At 37.2% G+C, this 17,101-nt stretch overlaps 2 protein-coding genes across 2 annotated transcripts; both read right to left on the bottom strand.

Moving 5' to 3' along the window:
• Positions 1-3,397: 3,397 nt before the first annotated feature.
• Positions 3,398-7,485, bottom strand: LOC145685437 (uncharacterized). Its single transcript, XM_081757831.1, has 2 exons — positions 5,299-7,485; positions 3,398-4,483 (listed from the first exon to the last, which is right to left on the bottom strand). The coding sequence occupies exons 1-2, from the start codon at positions 7,483-7,485 to the stop codon at positions 3,398-3,400; spliced, it is 3,273 nt and encodes a 1,090-aa protein (XP_081613957.1).
• Positions 7,486-7,664: 179 nt separating this feature from the next.
• Positions 7,665-8,306, bottom strand: LOC145685438 (uncharacterized). The gene has a single exon (XM_081757832.1). It carries the CDS (start codon positions 8,304-8,306, stop codon positions 7,665-7,667), a length of 642 nt encoding a protein of 213 aa, XP_081613958.1.
• Between the last annotated feature and the right edge of the window lie 8,795 nt (positions 8,307-17,101).

Below are 17,101 nucleotides of genomic sequence, written 5' to 3' on the forward strand. Positions count from 1 at the left end.
ATTAAAAAAGGTATCATGGTATAATTGAATTAATTTTTGTGTCATGCTATCTACAAAAATTACATAATTATGGTACAGCATTATGCAAAACCTACTTTATGAAAAACTATTTGCTGGGACTGACTACCTATGTGAGCTCCGAACCACATGTTTTCGTTGAAAAGTTGTTTTCCTAATACAAGAAATTAAAAAATAAAGAAAATTATGAGGGAGAAGAGCTAGATGCTTTGTCTTATAAAAATGGATGTATGTCTGTTCCAGCATAATTCTGGAACACCTGAAGCAATTTCAACCAAACTTGGTACACATATGACTACAACTTGGAAACAAATTGTGACTGTAAGACCCCCTAGCTCCACAAGGAGGTAGATTGAAAGAGGGTGACATGTAAAAATAGTTAGCAACGACTGATATTAATTCGGAATTCATAGTTTTTTCGGCCGCTGAGATGAACACACTCTCGATTCCATTTAAGTTGAAGTTTAGCTCTCAAGACCCCCTAGCAACTATGGTCGGAGTGGGAAGGGGTGGCATGTAACAATAATTGGAAACTATCGATATTAGTGTCGAATCCATAGTTTTCGAGATAAACCGTGAAATCAATCGTTGAAATGTGTATCTTATGGGGAGTTGGGGGTTCAAATATTTTTGATAAACAATCTCTTCGTGCGCAGAACGAGCATTTCAGCTACGTGTCCAGAACCTGACTTCTAAACATTAAGGAGTACGAAGGTGATATAATAGCAGAGGAATATCGGCTCAAGTGTGCAAGTAAATATATAGGTAATGAATACGAAACTCGCAATCTATGGCTTCGCCCTGTTTCTAAGTTTTTCATTTTCTATATGTCATTTTGAAGCCACGCAGGGAAGAAACTGGTCGATACTCTATCCGTATTGAACTAGTGACCCAGCTAGCAACGATGTATAAACATGGTAGAGGCTGCCTTTGGGTAGAACATTAGAACAAGACAAAAACCAGTAAATGAAGTCTTTACACTTTCTTCAATGAGTCCTTCTGCTCAGCACTTTTCGTTCTGCAGAAAGACGGAGTATTGCCACCACTAACAATGAGTAAAAGGGAGTAAGTTTCATCATTACATTGTCTGAGTGTTGATGTCTATCTCATAATCATGTTACTTGAAGATTTCAGATTCTGACATTTCAGCATTCCGAGATTCCGATATACTGGATTGACGTACCGTTATTGGGAATTTCGAATTTCAAAGATACAGAAGTGCTGAACCGAAGTCCTCATAAAACGGAGTTTCCGGTTTTCGAAGTTCCGAAATTTTTAGCTGAAGTTCCGAGATTCCGGAATTCCGGGTTTTAGAAATTCCGAAATTTCTGACTGAAGTTCCGGAATTCCGAGATTCCTGAATTCCGATATTTCGAGGTGAACTTTCGGAATTCCGAAATCCCGTAATTTAGAGATTTCGAAATTTCGGAATGAACTTCCGGAATTCCAAGATTTCGAAATTACGGAATTCCAAGATTTCGAAATTACGGAATTCCGAGATTTCGAAATTACGGAATTCCGAGATTCCGAAATTACGGAATTCCAAGATTTCGGAATTCCGGAATAACTAAATTTTTAATTCCGATTCCGGAATTAAGATTTTCATTCCGAAGTATTCCGGAATTCCGGAATCCGGAACACCCCTATTCCAGAGTTACGTTGCAAGATTTTTGATTATAGAAAATGCCCCTCCCCTTTAATATCGAAATTTTCAAAAATGCATAGATATATTTCCCCTTATTTCTAACGTGGGGTTCGCGTACCAAGTTTAATTTTTCTAACTGGATTGGCTTACAAGATACTGTATATTTCGCATAAATTTTTGAACACCCTCTACCCCCTTTGGACACACCATTTGAGAAAATTAATGACAAAAATTTACTTTAGGCCAAGGTCCATTCATGTACCAAAAATCTTCGTATCAGTCGACCAGTCTAGAAGATATTAGCCGTGAAACACTTCTCGCTCACTATACTAGCCTTTAGCTAGCTGGAGGCTTCGGCCCCAGCTTCCCGTATTCCTTCTCCCTACGGTCCTGCACCATACATTCCAGCCGTTACTTCTTAACACTCGCCTTCAGTTTCAAAAACTTAGGAACATGACAAGATCTGAGTTTCTATTTCAGTTTGAAATTCCTAAATATTTAAGTTTCCTTTTTATTTCTTTATTTAAACATATCCCCATCTGATAAAAAAGAACAAAGCACTTCAACACCATTTCTACTTTTTGATAAAAACACTTATTCATTTTTCTTTACGATCGATCAATAGTAAGGAAGTTATTGATGTTCTAAAATTTTCATATAGTTACCATTTTGAAACAAGATAAGTATCGAAAAAATAAACACCGAACATTAACTTTTAGAGATCGGTCCGAGGATTAAGAATCATTTTCCATTTTCCCTTCAATATTCATAGACGTTACGAATCTTTTAAGAATAGGCTTATCGAATTTTATAAAAACCATAGAATCCTCTAGAAACAAACATAAAAAACTTTTAATTTTTACGATTTTCTTGTTCGGGAGTTCCAAAAACGAGCCTGCCAAGTTTTAAGTATCTATTCTAATTTGAAGTACTTGGTCTATGTAATCCTTGTGTAGGCGTTGGTTTCTTAATAATTCTTCGACGTTGCTTTGAGACTGTTCAATATATTTGTATTTCATAACACACAAGATTATATGAATTCAAAATATACAAACAAAGTTGCTAGATGAACATTATTATATGTAGATTAATGCGATATTAACACAATACACGTAGCTACCGTTGCTTTTTTGGTGTGACGTTTTTACACACACACACTCACCCCTGCTGGGGAGAAAAAGTATTAGTTTTTATGTTGCTGCCTCTTCATTTACTTACTGGTGTTAGTTTTTATTGAGAAGAACGCTCAGTTCTGAACATACCGCCCGCCTTGAAGGAAATTCTTCAACAAATCTATGAATGATTAATTTGGTTCATGAACTTAATATACACAACAATAGATAACACAAGTTATGAATGAATGATATAAACATAAACAGAATAATGCACACACAACACAACACACTATGAATCACACAATGTACACACTATGAATAACACCAACACATTAACTCTCCTTAGGAAGCGGCACAATTGACGAATACATCTTGTTGTTGTACCTCTGGTAGTTTTCACTGTCGCCACTCGTAGTATTCCGTCCTTCCCAGGAAACAATTGCACAATACGTCCAGTTTTCCATTTTAGAGGTGGAATGTTATCTTCTTTGATGAGCACCAAATCACCTTCCAGAAGGTTGGGGAATTTTCTTCTCCACTTGGATCGTTCTAGAAGACTTGATAGATACTCCTTTGACCATCTGGACCAGAATTGCTGATGAAGTTGTTGTATGTATTGTCATCTCGAAAGTCTGTTGACAGGAATATTTTTCAAGTTAGGTTCTGACATGGTAGTGAGTGCGTCGCCTATTAGGAAATGACCAGGTGTTAAAGGATGTAGGTCGTTTGGATCATTTGATAACGGTGTTAAGGGTCTAGGGTTTAAGCAAGCCTCAATCAGTGTCAAAATAGTGTTCATCTCTTCGTAGGTGAGTGAAGCATTTCCCACGACTCTCTTTAAAAGATATTTGAGAGATTTAATTGATGATTCCCATAAGCCTCCGAAGTTTGGTGATCTTGCTGGAATAAAAACCCACGTGATGTTATCAGCTGCTAGAAAATTATGTAATTTTTCTTTATGGTGTTCTGATTCAAATAAAGTCTTCAATTCTTGTAGTTCCCTTTTTGCACCAACGAAGTTACTTTCGTTGTCAGAATACAGTTTAGCGCATTTTCCTCGATGAGCCATGAATCGCTTTAATGCTCCAATAAACGTCTCTGTAGTTAGATCACTAACAAGTTCAATGTGAACCGCCTTAGTCGCAAAACACACGAAAAGTGCTATATATGCCTTATGGAGTTTGGCTCCCCTTCGGTTACTCGATTTAAGGTAAATGGGCCCACAGTAGTCAACGCCGCTGTGAAGAAATGGTCTTGTTGGTTGAACTCTGTCAGCTGGTAGATCTCCCATCATCTGTTTACCATCTTTAGGATTGTTTCTGAAACATGTGACACACTGATGCACAACTTGACGAACCAAGTTCCGTCCACGTATTGGCCAATATGATTGTCGCAAGGATGATAACAATAATTGAGACCCGGCATGCAATAGCTTCTTATGTTCTTCTTGAGCGATTAACTTTCTCAAGTTGCAGTTAGCTGGAAGTACAATAGGATGTTTCTGTCCTTCAGTAAGATCTGCTGCATTTAATCTTCCTCCGACTCTGATGATTTGCCTCTCATCCAAGTATGGGTTCAAATTTCTCAGTTGACCTTGGTTGTCGACTTCCTTTCCTGATCTCAATGCATTTAATTCCTTGTGAAATGCTTGTTGTTGTGATAGTTTAATAAGACATTCGAGTGCTTCATGTAATTCACATGCTGTCTGTCACAATTAGATCTTCTCATGTTGTGCGCAAATCGTAGGCAATAAGCAGTTACACGTTGCAATCTTCTTAGTGATGAATATCTGTCTAAGAGTTGACACGGTGTTGTAGAAACCATTACTGCTGTATTTTTTTGTCGCTCGGGAACATCGCTTAGGTCACAAACATCTTCCCTCGTCTGTAAGTCTAATTTCTCAGATAACCAGGAAGGCCCATGCCACCATAATTCATTATCAAGAATTTCTGACGGTGTTAATCCTCTCGATATATGATCTGCTGGATTCTCCTCTGTTCTGATGTGTCTCCATTCGTAGTTACAAGTCAGTTGTTGAATTTCCGCCACACGATTTGCAACATACGTCTTCCATTGAGAACAAGATCCTCTTATCCATGCTAGTACAATGGTGGAATCTGACCATAAAACAACCTTATCGATCTTGCAATGTAATGCTTGTATTACTTTCTGAGTTAGCTGTGCAAGTAACAAAGCTGCACAAAGTTCTAGGCGAGGAATAGTTGTCTTCTTCAAAGGTGCTACTCGAGATTTTGAACATAATAAGTTTGCTGTGAATTTTCCATTTTTTGTGCTAGATGTTACATATATACAAGCTCCATATCCATTCTGAGATCCGTCGCAAAATCCGTGAATTTCTACCTGCAATTGTGTTTCTTGAATAATCTTCCGCTGAACATGTAGTGATTCCAACTCTTGAAGTTGCTGCTCAAAAGTTTCCCACTCTGAATGCAATGGGGCTGGAACTTCTTCATTCCAATCCAATTTTAATTCCCACAAACGTTACAGAAATATTTTTGCCTTAAGAATAACTGGTCCTATTAATCCTAAGGGATCAAATATGCTCGCTACTGTAGCAAGAATAGTCCTCTTCGTGATTTGTTGAGGGTTGTTTCTTGGTTTGACAGAGAAAGAAAATGTGTCTTTAATGGGATTCCACAACAATCCTAAACTTCTTGTGATGCAATCATCATTTGGTTGAATGGTGAAATTTGATTCTTGAAGTTCACTGGGTATTTTTGAAAGCAGTGAAGTGTCGTTGCTATACCATTTTCTCAAACAAAAACCACCTCTTTGCAGAAGAGTTGTGAGTTGACCTTGTAATTCATGTAGCTCCTTCTTCGTGTTTGTCCCTGTTTGAAGATCATCAATATAGAAATCCCTCATTACAACTTTTGCTGCCTTAGGGAAATTCTTCTTCTCTTCTATGGCTAGTTGCTGAAGACATCTAGTGGCTAGAAAAGGAGCTGCTGCAGTACCATATGTTACAGTTTTGAGTCGATATATCTTTATTGTTTCTTGAGGGTTTTCTCTCCACAGTATTTTCTGGTAGTTTGCATCTGAATCATGTACCCTAATGTTGCGATACATCTTCTCTATATCAGCTGTAATGACGTATTGATGTTGCCTGAATCTTGCTGTTATGGAAAATAATTCTTCTTGGATTGTAGGCCCGACCCTCATCGTGTCATTTAATGAAAGTCCAGAAGTTGTTTTGCACGATGCATCAAATACAACCCTGAGTTTGGTAGTAGTACTGGTCTCCTTTATAACGCAATGATGGGGAAGATAGTAGTCTGGCATCATTGTATCGCTCTCTGCTCTAGTTATTTCTTCCATATGGCCCAAATCTTCGTACTCTTTCATGAACGCTATGTATGCTCTTTTTTTCTCAGTATCCTTCATAAGCCTTTTTTCCATTGAATAAAGTCTTCTCGTTACAATCTCCTTGGATTTACCAAGATTCCCCACATTTTCTTTAAAGGTAAGTCTGACGATGAATATCCCAGTCTCGTCTCTCCGGTGTGTTTCTTTGAAGTGTCTTTCACATTCTGCCTGCTCTTGACTTAATGGATGTTTTGTTGAACATTCTTCTATCGTCCAGAATTTTTGTAATTGCTCGTGTATTTTTTCTGTTGTGGAGAGGTGACACACATTTGTCGAAATGTGTGGTTGATTGTCTATATTTCCAGCTACAATCCAGCCAAACAATGTTTTGTGCAAGGTTGGATAACCTGCCTTGAGTTTTATTTGCCCTTCACAAAGTAGATCAAAGAATACTTCCGCCCCCAATAACATGTCAATACGCTGTGGTATGTTGAAGTTAGGATCTGCTAATTCAATGTTGGAAGGTATTTCCCACGATGACGTGTCTACACGAACCATAGGCAAGTCTTGTGATATTTGCGGCAATATGATGAAGTCTAATGTGGTTGAATAATTGTTATGTCTTGACTTAATTGTAGCCTGAACGCTATGGCATGACCTTGTATGAGCATTACCTATATCATTTATGTGTACAACGCTATTACTCTTTATTAGTCCCAATAATTGAACCATTCTGTTTGTTAGGAAATTGGACTGAGAAGCACAATCGAGAAGTGTTCGACACATTTGAAAATTATCCTGTTTATCTTTAACATATACTACAGCTGTGGATAGCATAACGCTTGGTGGTCTTCTAAGATTCTGCGGTACACTGTTTGTAGAACGAATATTCTTACCTTCACATCCCTGATCGACTGATGTGGTTGCAGCGAGCGTGTTTTGACCTTGACCTATTTCCCTTTCATCTTGTGGTTCATTCGCTCTAGTGGGCGATGGACAACGCGAGTAGTGCAGTAATGTGTTATGCTTTTTATTGCATATTTTACAATTACCTGATAAGCACTGATTTGCCTTATGCGCTCGTTTGAGACAATTTATACACAAAGAAAGATGTTTAACTTCTTTAATTCTATCTCCTATAGATTTTTTCAACAATGATTGGCATTGAAATAATTTGTGTGAGCCTTTACAGCTGGGACATGCATTGTTGTCGGAACACGTTACGTGTGCTGTCATTGAGTAAGAACTCTTTTTGCCTGTCTTATTCGTTTGTTGATATTTGTTACTTGGAACTGAGGGTGTGTCTTTAGGTCTACGCTTATTATCAACTGCGTCTAAAACTTGGCAACGCTGTTGTAAAAATTGTGTCAGCTGTGACATGCTCGGTAATTCATTCGTTGATTGTGTTTTCTCCCACTCCTTTGTTTTGTATTGTCTAGTTTGGTCGCAATCAAATAAATAAGTAATGCATCCCAGCTTTCTGTCGGTTGACCTAATGATTTTAAAGCCCTCAAATGTTTTACCGTGCTGTCTAGAAGAGATTTAAGCGAAACAGCCGACTAACGTTCCACCATTGGCATTTCAAATAAAGCTTTGACGTGTTTGTTAACAATATACTTTTTGTTTTCAAAACGTTCTTTGAGTAAAGTCCATGCTACGTCATAGTTTTCAGAAGAAATTTCCAAGGCTTGTATTACTTCAAGAGCCTCCCCACGTAGAGAAGAACGCAAATAATGAAACCTTTGGACTGGCTGCAATGTGCTATTGTTATGTATTAATGCCTGAAACGTGTCATAGAACGACAACCACTCATCGTAGCTTCCAGGAAAGGTCGGAAGGTTTATCACCGGCAACCTAACTGATGGATTAGAATTGCTTGCTTCATTGTTTTCATTTTTCTTTGCACTGGAGCTGTGTTGATTTATGACCACTTGCGCCTTAGCTGCTAAATCAAAATAAGTACTCTCGAATTGCTCTCTTTCTTGCGTTTCCTGATCAATTTCTGATGAACCCTGTAACATTTCTATTTCAGATTGTATTGCATCAAATTCATCATAGTACTGTTTTATTTTCTCGTAACGTAACACTAACTGCGTAATATTCTGATCTTCTGTAAAACTATCTACAAAAGGTTTAAAACGAGTGAGTTTGGCCTTAATTTGACCTCTCTTGAAAACTAATTCTTTCATTCTGTCCGTCATGCTTCACTCAAATTAAATACACTTTTAACACTTACGTTCTAAATGAGGCTTTGCTATTACAGGCTTATTTTGTATAAGTGATACAAGTATAATATTACATTGAAATATGCACTCACTACCTACCTTGTTAACTGCACTGTAGAATCCTGATACGGCCCGGAGGACCATTTGGTCTATGTAATCCTTGTGTAGGCGCTGGTTTCTTAATAATTCTTCGACGTTACTTTGAGACTGTTCAATATATTTGTATTTCATAACACACAAGATTATATGAATTCAAAATATACAAACAAAGTTGCTAGATAAACATTATTATATGTAGATTAATGCGATATTAACACAATACACGTAGCTACCGTTGCTTTCTTGGTGTCACGTTTTTACACACACACACTCACCCCTGCTGGGGAGAAAAAGTATTAGTTTTTATGTTGCTGCCTCTTCATTTACTTACTGGCGTTAGTTTTTATTGAGAAGAACGCTCAGTTCTGAACATAAAAAACTTTTAATTTTTACGATTTTCTTGTTCGGGAGTTCCAAAAACGAGCCTGCCAAGTTTTAAATATCTATTCTAATTTGAAGTACTTAACACTTTTAACTTTTCACTGAAAAATAACTCAATTTGATTTTCCTCTCTCTCTCCCTTTAGACACCCTCGAAACTAAAAACTTTCACTTTCGACAATTTTTCTGTGGGTAGCTACGGCAATCTATAAACAAGCCGAAATTTATCATTCTAGTCCTACCACAAGTACTTAATAATTATGTGCTATAGAAGGTGTCCATTTAAATAACACGTGGAAGATTTCTTTTCAGTTGCCCATAAAATCCCACGAGAACTGGAAACATTTATTTTTGGTTATTACTTAGATAACACTATCAGAAACTTAGAACCATACAAATTTACGATCTTTATTCCAAGTCCAATACCTACAACATGAAATTTAATGTCAGAACTAACGGCCATGAAAAAACATGAAAAATCTTTTCATCTGTTTTATTATCTCCTGAAAATGTAAAAATATACTTTTAACAGTTTCCTTGTTGGTTTCTCTACTAAAGCTATACATGAGCATGCCAAATTTCAATTTCGTTTTATGGTTTGGCCTGTTAAGAGGCCTTATCACTGCGAAATAAAATACCGCTAATTTTACAGTAATTCTGTGATATCTTCAAATAGATAAAAGATACTCGAAATGTGGAACAAGAGCGCCCAAGACAATATTATTTTGCATGACGTACCGTTTTCACGAGTCACCTAGTAGCTTTCCGTTTGCAGCTATGTAGAAACGCGACAATAAATGCCGGGTTTCTAAATGGCTGGAACTCGACAGTAGATAAGTGAGTGGTGATAACGGTATCTAATGTAAAATCATGTTGTCTAGGGAGGTCTTGTTCCACATTTCTATTATATTTCATCTATTTAAAGATATCACACAATTACTATAAAATTAGCGGTATTTTAATTTCGCCGTGATGGGGCCTCTTAATGCTGACTTTAAATATTTGAAAGTACCCATTTTGTTGAGAGTATTACTTGACATTATAAAATATTCATAATTTGCAGTATTACGGTCACGACGATTTTCTATTTATTTAGTGTTCTCTGCATTCACTTCTAAGCCCATGTTCTTGCAGGCATTTAATAAAGAAACCTCATCATTCTTGCTCATTGTCATCATATCATTCACAGGATTAACATCATCAGCCAAACCCACAACCCAGTGAATGCCTTTCAGCTTGTTGCTATCGTTTATTTTTTTTATTTTTTATTCCAAAACAAAATTGGATAATAATGACCAGAGTGTTCTCCTTATTTCAGGTTATTTTCGAAATGAAAACTTATATTTAAATATTTCCCCAGAGACGGCTCCACCATATGTGCAACACGTGCATTTGCTCTGGGCGGCAAAATATGTTACAGCTACTGTATATTATTTAAAATAAATATTTTTTTATTGGAAACAGACTTCGTGATCTTAGTAGTTAAATTTACTGAGTACTACATTCATAAATCATGTTTAGGTCCCATTAATTTAAGATCACATGAACAGTATTAAAGCAAATGGTCAACCATTTCCTAGCATGAATTGCTTGGTTGTTGTTAAATACAAGAACTCAATTATCGAACAGTAACGAATATCTGTTCCATTTAGTAGTTATCACAGTTTTGATATGAAAACTAGTGTTGTCTTTGTCACAAACAAGATAAAAGTGATAGTTGCACTAGAATTGCAAACGGATGTATTGAGAATGAAGCTCGATATTCAATTCTATAAAAACGATTACTATCTTTACTCTCCTTGTATGTTTGCTTTTCCTTTAAATAACATGATAGATTTATTATCAATATATAGAATAAAAGCAAGTGTGGTTTGTCCGTGCGTGCCACAAAGGCTCCGAAACCAAGACCCGGAGCCCCATGGTAGTTATATGGTACGGTATTGTAGCCCTATATCTCCCATCCATGAAGACGGTTTCAGTTTGGACCAGCAGGAGTCCTAGAGGGAGAAACGCCCTAGCAACGGTGTTACTGTGCTTAACAAAAAAGAAAAGAAAAAAAAAGAAATAAAGAAAAGAAAAGAAAAAAGAAAGAAAAGAAAAATGGATTAAATTTTAACGACAATGCGTGCATTTCTTTATTTTCAATGTTGGTTTTCTTTCTACAAATATCATTATTGATCGAATATTCCTGAGTGTTCTAGAAATATCAACAATCTTGGAAAATGTTACAGATTGTTATAGAAGTTTCCCAAAGGTTCGAGAATGTTCTAGAATTTTCAGGATGCTCTAGTACCTTCTATAATGATCCAGGATGCTATAGAATGTTTCAGAATGTTCTAAATTGCTGTAGAATGTGCCAGCATGTTATATTATTTTCCTATAGGTTCGAAAATGTTCTAGAATGTGCACCACTAGAAAGGTACACATTAAGAATACGGGGTCATTTTAATTAAAGTTTACAGGTATCATTATGCTCAGGTTCTTCTCAACATATTTAATGTTTTGAAAGGAAAATGGTGGGGGTTATGCCTAGATGATGGAAGCCAGAAAACAGAACTTACCCTAACCTAAACTAACCTAAAGAAATTTCACACTTAGGGAAAGGAACTTGCGGACTTACAAAACCGCATTGAAGATGCTGGTGGACAGTTGCGCAACACACCCGAAGTGATGGAATGCATTCGAAACTTATGATTATCACGTTGCATAGATGTGGAAGGACGTAACTTTTGAACATATTCTGTAGGTATGTCTATTGTTGGCATGTAAAACCTAATAGTTTGTAGTGCTATTTTGTGTAAGATACTACGTTAGAAATACAGTACGTCTTTGTGTATTCTGCCTGTTCTTTCATTACATTACACTAGGTATACTAGTTCTTATTTCTACCCATTCTCTGTAAGTTTCTATCTGGTATACCACTTTTCATTGTCCCCTGAGATTAGACAACCAAGCTAAGAAGCCTCTGCTGTGACTTCAGTTGTACATGTGCGTGCAATCGTGCGAATAACATTTTTTTCCGTTTGGTTTTCATCTTTACTGCACCGTTTCAATACCCCTGCCGTACAGACATTCAGTGAATCCCTAAATCACGTATGGAGAATAACTGGCGCACTTATGTAACATGCGTTTAATATGTCAAGTCGATACGATGTTTATGTATTTATGAACCTCCTTCCTAGCTCTTATCATTATTTCGCTGGCAGGTGTGAAGTTCCTTCACCCCCAAAATTCGAAGTTGTCAAACTCCTCCCTTGTCCACTCCCGATATATATGTCAAATAACCTTTTTTTAATTGTTTTGGTGTCATGAATCTATGGTTTCATTTTTCGCGATTATTTTTGGGATACCCTGTATATTATCTGCTAATAAAATGTTTGTTGGTTTATAAAAGAGAATAATATTTTGATTTGAAAAGCCTTTAGTTCATATTTATCTGCCTGGGGGCGGGGGGGTATTCAATCTAATAACGTACCTTTGTTTATTTATTGTATACACAACTCTAAAAGTGACTTACCACCTGCAATTCTCCTTTTCCTGCAATAGCAGGCAACCCAAAAAGCTCGGCGGTTGGGCTGGTTGCAAATTCGAAAGGCGTTGGACTAAACCTCAATTTTGTCACAAAAATATCAGTGTAGCAAACTACAAATAAGAGAATAAAACAAATTGTTAAGAATGGCAATTTTATTAATGTGACGGAGTTGGATGACATCAAAAGTTACAAAAAGACTTACTTAAGCAGTTGAAACAAGATGAATGGTAAGAAACAGATATAAAAAGAAAGCATTTCTCTCTTTTCCTTCCCCACCAAAAAAAAAAAAGAAACTCATAAAAAGAAAAAAATATATAATATAAAGGTTTCATATATAAGCCTAACAGCACAAAAACAAATAGCTAACCGAAACGAAAAAGAGACAAACACAGAATAGGGGACACCAGTGGCGTAGCAGACTTGCGGCCCTCCCATGCAAGATACAGAAATGGAACCCTAGTTGTAAACCCCATTGTTATATTATTATTATTATTATTATTATTATTATTATTATTATTATTATTATTATTATTATTATTATTAAAAAGTCGTTTCCTTTTCAAAATCTCTGACTCTGCCTATAAGCATGAATGCATATAGCGATCATGTGTGCACGTTTTGTCAATGAGCGGTCCCAAAGGTAAAAAAGGGTGGAAATCTCCAAGAGAGAGAAATAAAAAACTTTCTTATGGTAAATTCTAGTTCAAAGTTCGAAGCACTTGCTTTTGCACGTGATTTTTTGTTTATTTTTTCAGGGAACAGAAAAGTTCTGGCACCTAAGAAATTATAGCATATAATATTGCAAATTTGCAAGTGGATGTATTTACATTGCAATTTGTGGTAATAAAGGTATTATGATTAGAAAACAATATTGTAAAATGTAAGTTTAATTTCTTCATCCATCGCAAGTCTTAGGGGCCTTCGACAATTCTATTATTATCGTTGACTTGCTTCAATCATTGGGCGCAGTGAGTCACTGGTAAAGCGCTTCCTCTAGTGGGAAAAGTAAGTTTGTGATGGACAAGATCGTATCCGTGATTTTTCTGAGGGTACTTCCGCTTCTTCCCACTTTTCATTCCACCAATTCCTCTATTATCATTGATTTCCATTAAACATTTTGCTCGGTGGCTCACTGGTAGAGCGTTTCCTCTGGTGCGTAAATTAAGTTTGTAGAGGACAAGATCGTATACATGGTTTTTTTCAAGGTACTCTCGCTTCTTGCCACAATTCATTCCACCAATTCCTCTAATATCATTGACTTGCTTCAATCATTGGGCGCAGTGGCTCAGTGGTGGAGCGCTTGCTCTGGTGGGTCAAGTAAGTTCGTGGTTGACAAGATCGTATCCGTGGGTTTTCTGAGGGTACTCCCGCTTCTTCACACTTTTCATTCCACCAATTACTCTAATATAATTAACGCTTTAATCTTTGGCCGCGGTAGGTCAGTGGTAGAGCTTTTACTCTGGACCCATGGGGTCCTTATTGTTTCGATTCCCGATATAGTAAGTTTGTGGTGGACAAGGTCGTGTCCGTGGGTTTTCTCGGGGTACACCCACTTCCTCCCACATTTCATTCAACCAATTCTTCTATCATCATTGACTTTCTTTAATCATTTGAAAGGTCTTGGTCCGTTGAGCATTGCGGTGATGTCAGAAATCAGATTCGGTTCCAATGATTTTGGTTGTGATGTTAACCTTTGCTGTGGTTCAATCTCAGTATTTTATTACGCGGGATAAAACTATCCAAACTGCTATAAATGTTGTTCTATCTTGCGCAACAAGGTATTGAGATTGAACCGATTCAGTAACTCAATTCTGGCGCTTTGAGGCCAGGAACTGATTTCGGACATTACGCTGTTCTCAAACGATTAGAATCTTTCCAATGTTACCATCCGCGTTCAACAACCCTATGTTTAAAAGCGGAATAGAAAGGACCCGCGTCGAAAACTTCGGGACCCAGTTTCTTGATGTTCAAGGCTAGGGATCGATTTCTGACGTCACAATTGTGCTCAACGGATCAAAATCTTTCAAATGCCGTCCAACAACTTCATTTTTAATAGATAAATAAAAGGGACCCGAACCCATAACGTCAGGACCCCTTTCCTTGAGCTTCGTGGCCTGGGCCTGATATCTGACATTACTACTGCACTTAGGGGCAGAGGCAATGTCAGAAATCATTTACCTTACTATGTGGGCGAGTGGGTGTCCTCCCCGCTGGTCTAGTGGGTAGCACGTGACCCTTTGGTACCCCAGAGTTTTTCAACGAATGCAGTTTTTAGTAATTGTACTAGTTTTTCTTTTAAAAAGGTGCAATCAATACGTTTGTTTATCTAATAAGTATTGTTGAACAAAGCTCTCAGTTTTATATCTGGCGCTAAGATCCCCTCTCTTCTGTCTCTAGAGACAGTCATATTACTTTTAATAAATTCCAATTTACGATTTTTATCAACAAAAACAAGCTGTTCTACTAACTCTGGTAAATAATAATAATAGTAATAATAATAATAGCTAACTAACTAACTAACTCTATGGCCTATGGAACCCGGAGGTTCAATGCCGCGTTCAAAAAAGCTCTCCACTCACTTCTATCCTTAGCTAACTGCATCCAGTTTCTACTTTGTATTCCAATCTCTGCGAGATCCATCTTAATATTGTCCTCCCATCTGCGCCTAGGTCTTCCTAATGGTCGTTTTCCGATTGGTCTTCCAGTCAAGACTTTGAAAGTGTTTCTACTTTCTTCCATTCTAGCTACATGACCCGCCCACCTAGGCCACCCAGATTTCACGACCCTAACAATGTTGGGTAAACCATATAAATTATGGAGTTCCTGGTTATGAAGTTTCCGCCATTCCCCATTCCCGCTCCTCTTGGGTCCGAATATTCGTCTCAAAATCTTGTTCTCAAATACTTTCAGTCTATGTTCTTCCCTCAGAGTAAGTGACCATGTTTCGCAGCCATACAAAACAACAGGCATGATTACCGTTTTGCATATTTTAAGCTTTCAAATTTCTCGACAGAATTCGCGACGACAAGAGATTTTGAACCGAATAGTAACACGAATTCCCTGCTTTTAGCCGACATTTAATTTTTCCGTGGATATGATATTCCTCTGTTAATATTGATCCTAGGTATTAGAAACTGTCCACTTTTTCAAAAGTGTTATTTAATATTTTAACCACCCATAGTTTCCTGCATTCCGGTCCCGACTCACTTCCAAGTATTTAGTTTTCTCTGCATTTACTTCTAAACCCATGTCCCTGCAAGCGTTTAACAAGATCTCTGCATTTCTTTCTATTGTTCTCCTCTCATCACCTATTAAATTTACGACATCAGCATATGCCATAACCTGGTGAATACCGTTCAATTCTAGGCCCTGGTTGCTATCTTTGATTTTCCTTATAGCGTATTCCAGAACGATGTTAAATAATAATCGCGACAACGCATCTCCTTGTTTCAGGCCATTTTCGACGTGAAAGCTCGTGGACAAAAATTTTCCTACCCGGACTTTACTTTGGGATTCATTTAAACATATCTTAATTAATCTAATTAGCTTTCTCGGTATACCCAGTTCTAAAGGACGTTGTATAATGTTTCTCTCCTAATCGAGTCGTACGCCTTTCTAAAATCAATAAATAGTTGATGTACCGGGGTATTGTATTCCCATTTTTTTCGAGTATTTGGCGCATGGTAAATATTTGGTTGATAGTTGATCTATTCCGTCTAAATCCGCATTGATAATCTCCAATAATTTCATCTGCGTATGGGGTCAGTCTTGCTAATAGAATATTTGAAAGAATTTTATAGGATGTTGACAGAAGATATATGTCTCGATAATTATTACAGTCAGTTTTGTCGCCTTTCTTGTGAATTGGAACAATGAGTGATTCTTTCCACTCTTGTGGCAATTCTTCCTTGTTCCAGATAAGGAGAATGAGTTTGTGTATCTTGTTCCACAATTTTTTGCCTCCAGCTAAAATTAGCTCAGCTGGAATTTCATCTACACGCGGAGATTTGTCTTTCTTTAATTTCTTTATAGCAGTTTCTACTTCTATTCGGTTGGGTTCTGGAATATACGGTTCTGCGGTGTGTATCTCCTTTTCTCCACGCACACTAGTTTTCGGTTGCGTGTTAAGCAAATCGTCAAAGAAATCTTTCTCTATTTAAGATGCTATCCGTGTCAGTGAGAACTATACCGTCAGATTTCTTTAATATATAAGCACGAGGTTGATAGCCTTTCTTAAATTCGTTGATTCCCTTATAGATGTCCCGGAAGTTTTTGTTTTTACTATTATCTTCAAGTTCCTTAATTTTAGCTTTCAGATAATCGCGTTTCCTTGTTCTAAAAGTTTTGGAAGTTTCCCGCCTGATATCTGCGTAATTTTGTGTAATTATTTCATTCGGATTTTGTAGCCAGCGTAATTTTGCCTGTTTTCTCTTCTCTGCTAGTTTTATGCATTTCTGGTCGAACCATGGTTTGTTCCTACGTATTTCCGCGTGTCCCAATTTTTCTTTTGCTGAAATTTTAATGCTATTTCTAATTTCAATCCAGGTATCCTCAACACTAGTGCACTCCGAATCTTCTAGAGCCGAGAATCTATTCGAAACCTCAATCTGGTATTTCTCTCTTACCTGGTTCTCTTCTAATTTCTTTAAATTGAATCTCTCCGTTTTCGGACAATGAATATTACCTTTATTCAACGATAACCTCTCTCGTATTATCGCTGCTACCAGGTAGTGGTCGGTGTCGCAATCAGCCCCTTTAAA

The sequence above is a fragment of the Thermobia domestica genome, chromosome 5, assembly GCF_964235325.1.
Source record: "Thermobia domestica chromosome 5, izTheDome1.hap1.1, whole genome shotgun sequence".
In the NCBI taxonomy this organism is placed as follows: domain Eukaryota; kingdom Metazoa; phylum Arthropoda; class Insecta; order Zygentoma; family Lepismatidae; genus Thermobia; species Thermobia domestica.

Excerpts from the sequence above, each read along its gene's own strand:
- LOC145685438 (XM_081757832.1), bottom strand. The coding sequence starts at position 8,306 with ATGACGGACAGAATGAAAGAATTAGTTTTCAAGAGAGGTCAAATTAAG.
- LOC145685437 (XM_081757831.1), bottom strand. The coding sequence starts at position 7,485 with ATGTCACAGCTGACACAATTTTTACAACAGCGTTGCCAAGTTTTAGAC. Across the intron at positions 4,484-5,298 it reads TAGGACCAGTTATTCTTAAG|ACAGCATGTGAATTACATGA; the intron begins GCAAAAATATTT and ends TAATTGTGACAG.